Genomic DNA, 16,821 nt, shown 5'->3' on the forward strand with positions numbered 1-16,821 from the left:
CTGAAAAGGAGAAGAATAAAAAGTAAATTAAAAAAGTGCATCAGAGTTTTCCAAGCTACATAAAACATATCCTTCCTTAATAAGAATCAGTAAAATTATCCCTTAATAAATCTTTTCTTTTAAAACCCTGTCTCTCGGGGCGCCTGGGTGGCGACTGCCTTCGGCTCAGGTCATGATCCTGGAGTCCTGGGATCGAGTCCCGCATCAGACTCCTTGCTCAGGGGAAATTCCCAGGAAGTCTGCTTCTCCCGTTGACCTCTCTCCTCTCATGCTCTCTCTCTCTCAAATAAATAAATAAAATCATTAAAAATAATAATAATAAAAAAATAAAACCCTGTCTCTCTCTCTCTCTCTCTCTCTCTCACACACACACACACACACACACAAAATAGAAAAAAATAAAACCCTGTCACAAAATCTGATTTACTGCATGAAATTTATATATATACATATACACACCCATTATGTGTGCATATATGTGTATCTTTCTTTTGAAGAGAAATAAAAATTATGTTCCAACACTGTTCAGAGCCTTTGAGCCTCCCAGTACTAAACCAATGAAGTTTTCAGCATTTAGAATAACATTGTAACTTTCAGAAAGAATTTAAAAATAATGAAAATTATTCTCACTGTCCTAAAAATGAGTGATTTTATTTAGATTTCTTTAAACACCTAGTCTTCAATAGCTCCAAAAATTTAACAGTATTTAAAAATCAATTCAAGCCATGAAATGCATTCACAGACACAATCTTTACATAACAAATATAATTACAATCAATATTCTATATTACTCCATGAGTAAATCTTTAGTTCTCTATTATGTAAAGTAGAAACATCATAATTTTAAGCACAGAAAATGGTAATCAGCATAGGGCCACAATCAACTTGGTTGTACTGGGTTACTGAATTTCGAAAATACTACCATTATATACAGAAATAATAAATGTGAATCTGTTGTATCATTACAATTTTACATCTCTGATGCTTAGGTTATGTTAACAGGTACGGACTCTGGGGGGGCCTGGGTGGCTTAGTTGGTTAAGCATCTGTCTTCTGCTCAGTTCATGATCCCAGGCTCCTGGGATCGAGTCCTGCATTGGACTCTCTGCTTGGTGGGGAGTCTGCTTCTCTCTCTGCCCCTCACCCCACTTGTGCTCTCTCTCAAATAAATAAATTTAAAAAATCTTAAAAACAAAAACAAAACAGGTATGGACTCTGGTTTAATAAAACAAAAGGAGAAAGAAAAAGATAAGCTGATAAGTAATGTGTACACTTCCCTCATTCAAATCTTCAATCAATGTAATAACTATTTTCATTATTTTTCAAGTAAACAAAACAACCAAAAAAATAAAAACAAAAACAACACAAAACAAAACAATGGAAAGTGACAAATCCTTATTGTCTACAACTTCAAGGAACTAGCCAAGGAAGGGATCAAACTTCCACATCCAGTTCTTGGACCCATTTTCCTGACCTCTTTAAGTTGATCTGTACTGCCCCACGACGCTGATCGCTTGTGAGACCCTTTCTTCTTTTCAGAGTATTCTTCGGCCCATGCACTCTCTGTCTATAATGGGAAAAAGAGGGAAGGGGTAAGTTAACCATTTAACAATAAATGTATACCATATTTGCAACAGGATGGATGGACCTGAAGGGCATTATGTTCCATCAAATAAGTCAGGCAGAGAAAGACAAATACCATTTGATCTTACATGTGGAATCTAAAAAACAAACTCAGAGAAAAAGGAAACAGATTTGTGCTTATCAGAGGCACAAGGGGGAGGTGGATGAAGGTGATCTCAAGGTACAAACCTCCAGTTATAAGATAAATAAGTACTGGAGATGTAATGTATAGTAAGATGACTATACTTCATACCGCTATATGGTATACTTGAAAACTGCCAGAAGAGTAGATCCTAAAAGTTCTCATCAGAAGAAAAAAAAAAATTTTTTTAACCTATATGAGGTAATGGATGTTAACTAAACTCACTGTGACAATCATTTCATAATATGTGTATTCCAAGTCATACTGTACAAAAACTTAAACAGTGCTGTGTATGTCAATTTTATCTTAATAAACCTGAAAACGTTTCATTTCTTTAAAAAGTATACACTTTTCTATTATACAATGCATTCCCATTAAAGAAAATTAAGGACTAGGTTATTTAAAATAGCACAATAACCCAAAATTCTTCTAGCAGCACTTATTTTAATTATAATATTTTTGCCTATTTCCTTCATTTCTATTATTAATAAATGCTTAGTTATTATTTTTACATAAGTATAGCATTTGTTGAGCATACTAATAATAGCTAACATTCCTGTGATCTTATTATGTGCTAGGCACTTTGCTTCGTAGAAGTATAGTGAAAGGTCTTCCCCCTATTATCTGATTGAATATATATAAGAAGCTCTACAGGTTCTGCAGATAAGGAGGTCTGGTAAGTTGCCTAATGTCTCACAGCTGAGAAGTGGCAAAGCCAAGATAAAAATCTAAGACTCTGGAGTTCATAATCTTAACATCTATACAATGTCTGGACTTGATTTAGGTATCTGCAAAAGTATAGCCTCACAAATGGTAAATCCTTAGTGGTTCTACAAAATCCAGAATTCAAACACATTGTATTAGGAGAAAAAAAATACAAATGAGTTCTTAGTATGTGAAAATATGCTCAATCTCACCCGTAAGAACCAAGTTAAAACCACTGAGACTGGGCAATCTGATAAGTATTTTCCTGTATTGCTGGTGAATTGCAAATTAGTACAGCCTTTACAGAAGGAGGACTAAGCAACTGCTGTCAATGTTACAAATGCATATACTGTTGACTCACCTTCTTTTGTAATTTATCATGCAGATGTACAAAATATCTATCTTCGTGAACAAAATGATATAGCCTATTATTCCCAGTAGCACTATTTTTACAAGTAAAAGATTAGAATGTAAACAAAGGATTTGTTAAATAAATAATGGTGTGTCTTAACAAAAGAATACTTATTCAGGTATAAAAAATGAATAAGGAAATTCACAATAATCTCTGTGAGATTGTTAAGTGAAAAACTCAAGGCTCCTCACAGTGTGCATAGCAACTTCCGTTAACCAGTGCCACTAGAAGGAATATACACTATGTAAAATATCTCTGCAAGGATATACATGGTAACATAAGTAACATTAACAGTGGCCGCCTCATGGGAGGAAGATCCTTCCTTCACTGTATATACTTCTGTACCTCTTAAATTTTGTTTTGTAGTGTAAGGATGAATATATGGCCTGTTCAAAACAATACCTCTCTATATGCGGATAGGAGTGGAGGGCAGGCCTTTTAGGAGAGAATCTTTCTATATGGATAGAGTAATGTCCTTAAATAAAAAACAAGGTTGTAAAAGAATAATACACATCACATATATAGTATTCCTGCCAAAAATGTAGTAACTTGAATTAATTGTGGAAAAAAACAAAAACAAAAACCACTCAAGTTGACAATACTCAACAAAAATACTGGCTTATTCTCTTAAAAAAAAAACCAGGTCAGAAAAGACAAAGAAAAGCTAAGGAACTGTTTCAGATTAAAAGATATTAAAAAAACATAACATCCAAATGCTGTGTCGCTTCTTGACCGGATCCTGGCTTACAGGAGAAAATACTACAGAGAATATAACTGAGGAAACTTAAAAGCACCGTATCAATGTTAAATCTCCTGGATTTGGTAATCACTTTGGTAATTTTTATTTAAGTCCTTTTTCATATATATGTTTAAGTATTTGAAAAGAGAGTGTCTGTGACTTACTAATAATTAGTAAATAGTAACAACAGAAATTATTATCTATACTAAAAAAGAAAAAACCGAAAAATGTTGGTTGGTGAATAAGGTGAAGAGTCTACTGGTATTTAATCTACTGTTCTTACGTTTTTCTATAAGTGAGACTTTTTCAAAATAAAAAGATTTTTTACGGGGCTCCTGGGTGGCTCAACGGGTTAAGCCGCTGCCTTCGGCTCGGGTCATGAACTCGGAGTCCTGGGATCGAGCCCCACATCGGGCTCTCTGCTCAGCAGGGAGCCTGCTTCCTCCTCTCTCTCTGCCTGCCTCTCTGCCTGCTTGTTATCTCTCTCAAATAAATAAATAAAATCTTAAAAATAAAAAAAATAAAATAAAATAAAATAAAATAAAAAGATTTTTTAAATTAGGGCAATCTAAATATATTAAGTATAAAATTTAACTCAAGGAAAAGCAAAGGAATATAAAAGTTTCCTCTAGATTTGTTAAAAACAAATTGAAGATAATGAGAGCAAGAGAATTAAGCAAGAAAAATAAAAGTAAGCATGAAAAGCAATAGACAGCTTTGCTAATTTCTGATCTAAAAATGTGAAAAAAGGACAGGAACACTAGTGTGCTAAAGCATCTAGAAATTTAGATTATTTCAGAATCCTCAGCTTAACCAATAAGAAAGGCAAAGCTACTGAGAAGCCAACCAGAGAGTTTATACAGAGGTCATTAGATTTAGGTCTGGAAAAGAAAAAAAAGATTCTAACATGTTCCTTCCTTCTTAATATTACCAATTTTAACCAGTGGACCAAGGTTTTATACAAAATGCAAGAGTTAGTCAAAAAGTAATTTTTTTAAAAAGCTGATCCACCTCTTCAGTACTCTCATTTCATAACACTAAGACAGAGTGTAGTATTTCTATGAACTGCTACCTTCAGTAATTCCGCATTTTAGTCTCTAATTTACAAAGTATTTAATTTTATTAGGTTTTTAAAAAATATTTTATTTATGCATTTGACAGAGAGAGGGAAAGTGAGAGCACAGGCAAGGAGAAGGGCAGAAAGAGAGGGAAAGACCGGCTCCCCACCACGCATGTGTTGGGCCCCAAGAGGCTACGATGGCGCCGGGTGGCCTTCTCTTCCGGATCGGGAACCCACATGGCCGACCACAAAGGCGCCAAAGTGGCGGTTTCGGTTTCCCATCAGTTCTGTTTCCCGCGAGCCTCCACCCCCTGCAGGGCGTGTCTCTCCCAACTCCCGCCGACACGGCACATCCCCATTGGCCCCCTCTTTGCTGACCTCACTTCCCTTCCCTCACCCCATATAAGTAGCTGCCCTGCTCAATAAAGCGAGATCCTGCTTCAACAGACCTCCCGAGTCTCGTGTGGTTCGTTAATGCGCCTGGACTCGCGACACTCGCCATCCCGCTCAGCCCCTAGTGGGGGTCTCCGGCCGGCCCGGCGACGCGCCCCACAAGCATGGAGCCCAATGCAGGACTTGATCCCAGGACATTGGGATCATGACCTGAGCTGAAGGCAGACGCTCAACCCAGGCTTCCCAAATGGTCAGTTTTTAAAAGAATCTTTAAAAGAACACGGGAGGTGGGGGGGCAGGAAGCAGAGGTTGGGGACAATGTAGTATTAAGCAATGTATCAAACTCTAAAGCAGAAGTGGCAGACCAGCCCTGCTCCACTGGCAACCGGGAGCTACAGTACTGCTAGAGAGACTCTCAGACTCTTTGAGTTCATAGGGAATGACCAAAGTGTGCCAAAGATATACACATCGGGCTCCTTGCTTGGCAGGGAGCCTGCTTCTCCCTCTGCCTCTGCCTGCCATTCTGTCTGCCTGTGCTTGCTCTCTCCCCCCTCTCTCTCTGATAAATAAATAAAATCTTAAAAAAAAAAAAAAGATATAGAAAAAAAGGAATGATGCCATATTTTTCCTATCTTTGTGTCAAGTAAGGACACAAATAATCATGTACAATAGAATTTTAATCACACACGCATGCTCATGACCCAAAACAAATAACGGGGTGAGCGGGGAGCAGAGGATAGGCAATCAACATCTTAAAAACTTGCTCCATATTCCTAAATTTTAACCCTGCCTTTCTCTGTATTTTCCAGAACCTCCTCTTTCCATTCCCACTCATCCCTAAGATACCTAGACCTTAGACTCACACGTAATTTTTTTTTTTTTTTTTTTTAAATGAAGAACCAGGGCTCAAAGTGGTGACATGATATGTTTTGTCAAAAGTCTTAGAGGAACTCCCTGGAAGTACCCATCTATAATATAAAATAAATTACTTCCATTATACTTACTACTCTAGCACTATATGGACCAGGGCTGATAAAAGAGCCCGGGGCCTCTCATCAAGGGCAAAAATAGCCAGTCAGGCCCAATAACGGTTAGCCCAGATCTTTTCAGCATAATGCTCCAGGAAGACAGGAAACCAACATGCCATCCTTGTTCTGACAATAATCAAAGGTAGTAGTTTTAATGGCAAGCATTTACAAAATGCTTACTATGTGCCACACATTGTTCTAAGGGTTTACACTATGTCTTTGTTTAATCCTTATAATAATCTTAAAAGGTAGGTACTATTCTTTTCCCATTTTACAAAGAGGAAACAAGGGCATAGAAGTTACTGACTCCAAAGAAGATACACAAAAAGCACATGAAAAGATGCTCAACATCATTCATCATTAGGAAAATATAGATAAAACCCGTAAGATACAATTTCATACCTATTAGGATAGCTATACTGAAAACAGGAAAATAAGGCTTGGTGAGGATATGGAGAAATGGGAGCCCTTATACGTTACTGGAGGGAACACAAACTGGTGCAGCTGCTGTGAAAACAGTATGGCAGTTCCTCTAAAAGCTAAATATATGACTCAGCAATTTCACTCCTATATATGTACCAAAAGGAATTGAAAGTGGAGATTCAAACAGATACCTATAAAGCAATGTTCATTTCAGCATTGTTCAGAATAGCCAAAATTTGTAAAAAGCCCAAATGTCCACAGATAAATGGATAAACATGTTTACCAATACAATGGAATACTATTCAGCCAGGAAAAAGAAATGGTTCAACATGGATAAACCCTGAAAACATAATGCTTAGCAAAATGAACCAGATATAGAATTACAAATATTGTATGCTTCCACAAATAATAAGTACCTAGAACAAGCAAAATCACAGAAACAGAAAGTTGAATAGTGGTTACAGGGGCTGGAGAAAGAAAGAGGAGTTAGAGAGTCTTGTTGAGGGTGATGAAAAGTTTTGGAAACATAATGGCAATGGTTGCACAATGTTATGAATGTAATTAATGTTACTTAATTGTTTTACCTAAAAATTGCAAATTTTATGTTATATATATTTTACCAAATTTTAAAAAGCTGATTTAAGGGACACCTGGGTGGCTCAGTCAGTTAAGCGTCTGCCTTTGGCTCAGTCATAATCTAAGGATCCTGCCATCAAGTCCCACACTGGGCTCCCTGATCAGTGGGGAGCCTACTTCTCCCTCTTCCTCTGCTGCTCCCCTTGCTTGTGCTCTCTCTCTCAAATAAATAAAATCTTAAAAAAAAAAAAAAAAAAAAAAAAAACTTTAAAAAAACTGCCTTAATAAACTAGCAAACATACATTAGGGAATCCAACACCTACCAAGAGGGAATCAGAGAACTAACGCACATGGAAGAGTAGAGCACCCAGCTACTGCTGCATTATACCTTAGGAGATTCTAATGTGAGCTTTACAAGCAAGATAAACTATGATAATTCTAAGTTTTCTTTAGATTTGTACCCTTAACATTCCCAATTTGGGGGACATTTAGAAAAAGGTGAAGCAAGTATGAGCTTTATAGTTTAATTCAATGTAATCAGAGCTAGGTGGGCTCCCACTGGCTTCTAGGATTGTTTATTCTTACTGATAAGACAAAATATCTGAACCCACTGAACCTAAAACTGCAGAGGAGATATCAAGGGTTGCAGAAATGTTCAAGGATGACCAAGTACTAAACTACTCTGATACTCAGAGTAATTTAAACATGGCACGTGGATTAAGTAGAAAGCAAGAAGGAAGTGCTCATTTTCCATACTATATGCCCTAATCTCAGCAAACTTAGGGATTCTGAGTAAAGGGAGAATCTTCTACAACTCTGGTTAAAGTCAGTTTCTCAAAATATTTGTTAATTTTGAGGAGCACAGACTCTGTTTTCATTTCTGTATTTGCCACTGGAATATAAACCTCAAGATAATCTCATATCTAACAGTGGGACTCAGTTTCAAGAATATCAGAACAGAAAACAAAATAAGGCCAACAAGAACATGTGGAATTGTGGAAACCAAAATGCAAATCCAAAACCACCACAAAGTATGTTTACTTGGTTCTGTAAAAGGACATTCTCTTCACAAAGTGCTGGGATCAAACTACCATAAGTGATGTAAATTTGAAGTCTAAGTCAAGATATACCTTAGCTGATTTTCAACAGTCAATATAAAGAAACTTTTAACTCTTTAACTGATTTTCATTCTTTACTAGCAATACAGCTTTAATCATTCTGCTCATTCATTCCTTTGCAAATAACCCTGGAGGGCTTATTCTCTCAGGGACAGTACTAAATCCTGGAGATGAAAACACAGAAATGGATGAGCCAGGCCACGGGCTCAACATCTAATGAGTGTAAGAAACATTAAATAAATGAATAGACAACCGCCCAATTAACTTTAATTATAGTAAGTGCTATGAAAGAAACTACAGACGCAGTCATCACCTGGCTTTAGGATCTTGGACCTCAGCTTCCTCATTTGTAAAATCAGGAAGTAGATCTAAATGATTTCATAAGAACCTTTTCTTTATTTATTTTTAGTAATCTCTATACCCAATGTGGGATCTGAACTCACAACCCCAAAGATCAAGAGTTGCATGCTCTGCCAACTAAGCCAGCCAGGGGTTACATACTCTAAGATTCTTTTAATTAAAAAACCTCATAAAGGGCACCTGGGTGGCTCAATGGGTTAAAGCTTCTGCCTTCGGCTCAGGTCCTGATCTCAGAGTCCTGGGATCCAGCCCCACCTTGGGCTCTCTGCTTGGCAGGGAGCCTGCCTCTCTGCCTACTTGTGATCTGCCCTCTCTACCTGCCTGCCTTTCTGCCTACTTGTGATCTCTGTCTGTCAAGTTAAAAAAAAAAAAAAAAATCTTATAAAAAAACCTCATAAATCTCAAAGTATAAAACTTTGCTCCCAGGTTCTCTTTTGTCAGGATGTTTACATTTACAGAATCTATCTGCAACATAATATAACCCCATCTCCCAACACATAACGAATTTTGGCACCAAAATATAGGGTTAGATGGAAAGTAAATTAATTCTTACGGTTATAAATTCAACATATTAAATATATTCTGATGTTCTAAACTAACAATAAAGAGGAAATGGGGTGAAAAGTGTGTCCATAAATTATCCTTATGTATTGGAATTACTTTGGGAACTCTTCAAAATGCACATTTCCAAGCCTCAACCAAAGCCTACTACAAAGTATCTAAAGGTCAGGCCTGGGAATCTGCACTTTTGATAAGCTTCTCAGGTTATTCTAATACACACTAATGTTTCAAGAATTTGAGCACAGCATTAAACAAATAATGTTATGGGAAACAGTTTCAGGCTAAAACATTTCAGGATAAGAATCTGAATAAACCTACCTGTGTAGCCTTGTCCCTCATGCAAGGAGCAGCTTGCCCATGGCTATCACGAGGCCAGTGCCCTGCAAGGTATGGCGCAGCCAGAGTATCCAGAGAGGAAGTCCGGCGGATAATACTAGAGGGACTTGAGGATGGCGGTCGTGTTTTGTCACCTAGATTTAAAACAAATATATGTATTTTAAAAATGGATTATGAAGGGAAAAAAGTGCAAACTAGGTTTTAAACAATGTGGAAATAAATATAAAAAACAAGTGAATAAGCTACTGATTCACACAAACTTGGGTGAATCTCCAAGGAATTACATGGAGTGAAAACAGTTACTCTCTAATGGTTACATACTCTATGATTTCATTTATATACCAATACTGAAATGAAAAAAGTTTTAGACATGGACTAAAGATTAGTAGCAGCCAAAGTTAGAGATAAGAGAGGGAAAATGAAGCGGCAGAAGAGAAGCAGGCCTTGTAACAGGTCAATGAGAGAGACCCTTGTGATAAGGAGCTCTTCAGCTTGACTGCAGTGATAGATGGACAAACATACAGAGAAGATTAAACACTGCAAGAATTATATACATGCACAAGTGAGTTCAAGTCAAACGAAAAATCCAAATTAAGAGGAACAGATCGTACAACACATCCATATCCTGGCTATAATACTGTACTACAGTTCTACAAAATGTTATCATTGAGGGAGACAGGGCAAAGTATACAAAAGTTGTATTATTTGTTACAACTGTAATCATCTCTACAGAAAAACAGAAAATAAGACAAATGTATATCTAACCATTTAAAAAATGTTCATCTTGGTTTTAAGACTAAATAGGTATAACACACAAAATACTTACCATTATACCACCTATACTCAAAATGATACAAGGCAGTTAAGATAAAGTTGTGGGAAAATTCCATTTTAATCAGCTCTATATGACACATAGCTCAGGAAGATTTTGTTACAATGAAGCTATATCAACCAGGCTACAGGAGCTATCATGAAGCCATATGCAAAAGTCTTTCCATTTCAAGCTACACAGGGTATGTATTTAGATGTAAGCAAAAAATAAAAACTAAAAAAATTAGAGGTAATGGGAAGTAAGAGGTGACACAGAAAAAACATCTTTATATCTCCTTTTTTTTTAAATGGGGGAAGGAAATGGGCTTAGCTAATTTATGCTTTAAACGTTACGAAAGACAGAAAAAGAGAGAGGAAGGAAGGAAGGAAGGAAAAAGAAAAAGCCAGCAAGCAGGCAAGGAAGAAAAAGAAAAGGTTCAAAATATTAATTACAGAAAGAAAAGACTTTAAAAATATTACATATAAATATATGCATAAGTAGGATTGTATTACAATGCTATCATTCTAGTTCTAAATAACAAATACCTTACTCTTCTCAAGCCCATATATGAAAACACTTTGAGACCACCCCCCTTTGTAATACATTATGTCTTAAGAATCTTGCATAGTTACAACTATGAAAGTTCAGCTGCTGGTTCCCTGACCCATATAACAAAAGATTCAATTCCACTAACATAATAGTTACAGCAGCTGTGTTGTTGATAATCATAAAGCTGCTTCACAGATATGCCTCAGATACATAATTTGCTTCCAAATGGCACAATTATTTCACTAAAACAATGCCTAATTGTTGCAAATGCTAACCATCTCTCTGTAGTCCTTCTTTTATAATAAACAGAAAATAGAGTACAGATCCATAAGTTCAAGAAAGCACGTTCTTACATTATGACAAGTAAAAAGCAATAAATGTACATGCTCACAATTTTCCTTAAACTAAAAAATTAATCTCTACTGGGACGGTCACAAGAAGATTGTTCTCAGCTGGGGGAGGGAAAAAAAAGACACATGTACTCTGTAAACTGGGGTATATTCATCAAGATGAAATTGCCAGACTGTCTGGTACTTATTTCCCTCCTGCGACGCTGCTTCAGTTCCCCACCTACTCAAACAGTCCTTACTCATAGGTCTGATTCCATTTTGAAGATTTTTAATTATCCAAGGGTTGACTTTTCAAATAGGCCTCCCAAGATTATTAAATTTTCCATTATGAAATGGGAGATCAGAAAAATTATACATGGTCACATGTGAATATACTAAACATTTTCTCTTTGGAACTCCCTTTCTGTAACCCATTCATTTGAACATTTACTAAAGGTCTGTGAGCCAGTGCAAAGCCCTAGAAATTAAAAAGACTAAGTTACAGTCTGCTGTAAAGAGCACAGTCTACATTTAGCTTGTCATTATTACATTTCAATCTAAGTTTCTGAAATCGACAGACTTTGGTGCTTAATGATGGCAGAGTTGAAGGGAGGGGAAGGACCTCAAGAGTCAAAACGACTCAAAGATCCCCATCCTACCTGAACAAAGGCTGTATTTACGGGGAAGTTCTGCGAAAGAACCTCTCTGACAGCTGACAAGACCCTTCTTGATCAGGCCTCTCCGGCCTCCCTCCACTGCCTGCACCAACTCAATCCCTACCTGCTGAATGACCTGCAGTTCCCAGCAAGTGCCATGTCTTTGCGCGCCTCCTCGCCTCTGTCTCTACTTAAATTTCCCTAGATATCCCTTTCTTTGGTTTGGCTAATTCAATGTTTAACCTTTCCAACTTCAGCTCGGCTGTCTAAACTGCAATTCAAAACTTAGTTCAGGGATCTCCTCTGGAAAATCTTCCTTGAACATCTACCCAAGCCCAAGAAACACACCAACTTCTAAGTCAGAAGACCTACTGTGTGTTGCCACAGCATGGTTCACAGAAGTAGTCCCGTGAATGTTCCAATAGAGAATGAGATTTTGCAGACAGGAACTCTCCCTTCCCCTCCACACCAAGGATTAAGACAGTACCTGAGAAAATGCAGAGAACAGAATGGCTTCTAATGTTACTATTCTTCATCAACAAGGGCAAGTGTGCAAAATAAACCACAATACTCTTATATTAATCCAAAGTAAAGCAACAGAATCAAATACTGCCTGGTACTAATTACACGCAAAGCTTCAAAAAAAAAAAAAGAAAAGAAAAAAAAAGTGGAACTCATAGAAAAGCGATTGCCGGGTCACTGGAAAATGGGGAGAGGTTGATGAAAGGGTACGAACTTTCAGCCATACCATAAACAAGGTCTGAATACCTCACAGGTAACATGGTGTTGGGGCTGATAAACTGCATTGCACAATTAAACTTTGCAGAGGCAGAACGGAAAGAGGCATATGTGAGGTGATGGACACATGAGATAAACAGAAGCCAGGAAGGAAGGAAGCCTTCACACTGTACAGGTTTATCAAATCATCAGGTATACACTTTAAATATCTTACCACTTTGTCAATTTTATGTCAATAAAGCTGGGGGGGGGGGAGTAAATCAAAACAAAACAAAGCTTCAAACTTGACTTTGTTTTTTTAACAATCAAGTCTTTAAAGAAGTTAACCACAGCAGGGTGTGACATTAAAAACAGCAGTCGGTGCCTTGGGCTCTGGAGTTCAGAACTCCCCAACTATTTGTGACCAGTTCTACAGGTTCCTGAGTGACTTCAAAACGACAACAGTAGAGTGTCCCAAACCACAGCCCCTAGGTATTAAATTAACACATTCTACAGCCCTTGTTAGATTTAGGTATTTGTAGAACTTAATCAGGTACTGGCTTAAAAGGCTGTATTCATATTTGCTCAGAAAGGGTGGGGGAGAATCTCTACTTTTTCAAGTATAAAAATGATAAATACGCCTCATAAAGAAACCTAACAGTACAAATAAAAGTAATCCCAAAAGGCCACCACTCAGAGATAACCATTTTAATGAGTATTTCTTGCAGAAGTTTGTCTACCACTCACTCACACAATTTTATGTAAATGAGGCCCCATTAGGTGTGATATTACTTATTGCTGAGAAATAAAATGGGCTTGTTGAGGACCTATTTCCATTGCAATAAATATAAATCTACAATACATTACCATTTTTTAAATATGATTATTTATTTATTTATTCATTTATTTGCCAGAGAGGGAGAGGGAGAGAGAGCGAGAGCGCGTGCGCGTGCGGTCACAGGCAGGCAGAGTGGCAGCAGAGGCAGAGGGAGAAACAGGCTCCCCGCCAAGCAAGGAGCCCGATGTGGGACTCGATTCCAGGATGCTGGGATCATGACCTGAGCCAAAGGCAGCCACTTAACCAACTGAGCCACCCAGGCGTCCCTACATTACCATTTTTAATAACTGTATATGGTCCTACGGAATAGATACACTTTGACTTAATCCCATAAATGATGGACATTTCTAGAGGCAAATATGTATCTTTTTACATTTAATTATCTCGGTGAAAAAAATTTCTAGACATCAAATTGTATATCCAAGGACATACATAGGTTAAAATGTTAAGTACTGCCAAAATGCTTTCCACCAGAAAGTATTTTGCCCTCCTAAGAATACTTATTTGCCCATATTCTGCAGTATACTTCATCAATTTCTGCCAATCAAAGATGAAAAATACCATTTGATTTGCATTTCAATTATTATCGAGTTAGAAAATATTCGTATTTTACTGGCAATTTATATTTTTATACATTATCAGTACTTTAAAAGCATTACTCCTGATCTCTCTTTTCTTAGTTTTATAGAGATCTTTTCTTCTGCGGAAGAAATATTTAAATTAAAGGAGTTGCTTCAGTTTCATTTTAGCTTCCTTTTCTCATTAATTTCAAGTAAAATATAGTCAACTTTATATTAAATATGCATAATCTGATTAAATTCTTATGAAGTATATGCCTTTTCATCCACTGTCTAAACTTCCTCCTACACACACACACACACACACACACACACACGCATACTCCACATCCCTCAAAATGTCTATGGAAAGAAATATCAGCATATCTAATTTTCTTGTGCTTCACTTTAATGCACTTGACAGATACTGCATTTTCTACAAATTAAGGGTTTGTGGCAACCCTGAATTGAATAAATCTATCTGTACCATTTTTTGAACAGCATTTGCTCACTTCATGTCTTTGCATCACATTTTGATAATTCTTGCAGTATTTCAAATTTTCATCATTATATTTGTTATGGTATCTGTGATCAGTGATCCTTGATATTATTACTGTAATCACTTTGGGGTACCACAAACCACACCTATATAAGATGGTAAACTTAGCCGATAAATGCTGTGTGTTCTGATCACTCCACTAACCAGCAGGTCCCCCCTTTTCTCTCCCTCTCCTTGAGCCTCCCTATTCCCTGGGACACAACAATATTGAACTTAGACCAATTAATAACCCTACAGTGTGATCAAGTGAAAAAAAGAATCACACATCCCTCACTTTCAATCAAAAGCTAGAAATGACTAAGCTTAGTGAGGACGGTGTGTCCAAAGCCATGAAAGGCCAAAAGCCAGCCTTCTTGTACTAAACAGTTATCCAAGTTGTGAATGCAAAGGAAAAGTTCTTGAAGAAAATTAAAAGTTTACTCCAGGGGTGCCTGGGTGGTTCAGTTGGTCAAGTAGCTTCCTTTGGCTGGGGTCTTGATCCCAGGATCCTGACTGAGCCCCAGCTGGAAGGGAGCCTGTTTCTCCCTCTCCCTCTGCCGGCTGCTCCCCCTGTTTGTACACTTTCTTGCACACACACACTTTCTCTCTCTCCCCCTCAGTATCTCTTTCTCTGTGTCAAATAAATAAATAAAATACTAAAAAAAGAAAATTTCACTCCAGTGAACATATGAATGGGAAGAAAGCCAAACAGCCTTAATACTGATATGGACAAAGTTTTAGTGGTCTGGATAGAAGATCGAACCAGGCACAGCATTCCCTTAAGTCAAAGCCTAATCCAGAGCAAGGCCCTAACTCTCTTCAATTCTATGAAGACTGAGAGAGGTGAGGAAGCTGCAGAATAAAAGTTGGAAAGTAGGAGAGGTTGGTTCATGAGGTTTAAGAAAATAAGCCACCTTGGGGCCCCTGGCTGGCTCAGTCAGTAGAGCATGTGACTCTTGAACTCAGGGTTGTGAGTTTGAGCCCCATGTTGGGCACGGAGACTGCTTTTATTTATCTTTTTTTTTTTTTTAAAGATTTTATTTATTTATTTGACAGACAGAGATCACAAGTAGGCAGAGAGGCAGGCAGAGAGAGAGAGAGAGAGAGAGAGAGGAGAAAGCAGGCTGCCTGCCAAGCACAGAGCCCAATGTGGGGCTCGATCCCAGGACCCTGGGATGATGACCCGAGCCAAAGGCAGCAGCTTTAGCCCACTGAGCCACCAAGGCGCCCCGGAGCCTGCTTTTAAAAAATAAATAAAAATAATGTTTAGGAAAAAAAAAAGAAAAAACCATCTCTATAACATAAGTACAAGATGAAGCAACAAGTACTGATGTAGAAGCTATACCAAGTTATTCAGAAGACCCAGCTAAAATAATTAAAAGAGGATTGCCATACCAAACAACAGATTCTTGATGTAGATGAAACAGCCTTATATAGGAAAAAAATGTCACCTAGGACTTTCATGGCTAGAGAGAAGTCAATGCCTGGCTTCAAGTCTTCAAATGAGAGACTAACTGTTCTGTTAGGGATTAATACAGCTGGTAACCAGGGTAAAGCCACTGCTCATCGAGCATTCTGAAAATTCTTGGGCCCTTAGGAATTATGCTAAAGCTACTCTGCCTGCGCTTTATAAATGGAAGAACGGAACCTGGATGACAGCATATCCGTTTACAACATGGTTTACTGAATATTTTAAACCCACTGTTGAAACCTACTGATCAGGAAAAAAAGATTCCTTTCCCAATATTACTGCTCGCTGATAATGCACCTGGTAACCCAAGAGTTCTGATGGTAGGTATACATACAGCCAGATCAATGTTTTTGTGCCTGCTAACACAAGATCCATTCCACAGCCCATGGATCAAGGAGTCATTTTGACTTGTCTTATTTAAGAAATACATTTCATGGGCGCCTGGATGGCTCAGTGGGTTAAGCCTCTGCCTTCAGCTCAGCTCACAATCTCAGGGTCCTGGGATCGGGGCCTGCATCAGGCTCTCTGCTCAGCAGGGAGCCTGCTTCTCTCTCTCTCTCTCTCTCTCTCTGCCTGCCTCTCTGCTTACTTGTGATCTCTCTCAAATAAATAAAAATCTTTTAAAAAAATACATAAGACTGTAGCTGCTTAGATGGTGATTCCTTGGATGGATGTGGGCAAAGTAAAATTGAAAACCTTTGGTAAGGATTCACCATTCTAGATACCACTAAGAACATTTATGATTTGGGGGAAGAGGTCCAAATATCAACATAAAGGGGCGTTTGGAAGACATGGATCCCAGCCTTATGGATGACTGAGGGATTCAAGACTTGAGTGGCAGAAGTAACTACAGATATGGCAGAAACAGCAAAACTTAGA

At 37.8% G+C, this 16,821-nt stretch overlaps 1 protein-coding gene across 1 annotated transcript in view; it reads right to left on the reverse strand.

The window, feature by feature from the left end:
• FAM117B (family with sequence similarity 117 member B) overlaps positions 1-16,821 on the reverse strand; it is a 72,773-nt gene that overhangs the window by 24,306 nt on the left and 31,646 nt on the right. Inside the window, exons 2-3 of the mRNA XM_082688870.1 lie at positions 9,459-9,610; positions 1,475-1,567 (exon numbers count right to left, since the gene is read on the reverse strand). Of these exons, the coding sequence (XP_082544996.1) occupies positions 1,475-1,567; positions 9,459-9,610 (245 nt within the window). The remainder of the gene's footprint in view (positions 1-1,474; positions 1,568-9,458; positions 9,611-16,821) is intronic.

The sequence above is a fragment of the Mustela nivalis genome, assembly GCF_964662115.1.
Source record: "Mustela nivalis genome assembly, chromosome: 11".
Taxonomy (NCBI): Eukaryota; Metazoa; Chordata; class Mammalia; order Carnivora; family Mustelidae; genus Mustela; species Mustela nivalis.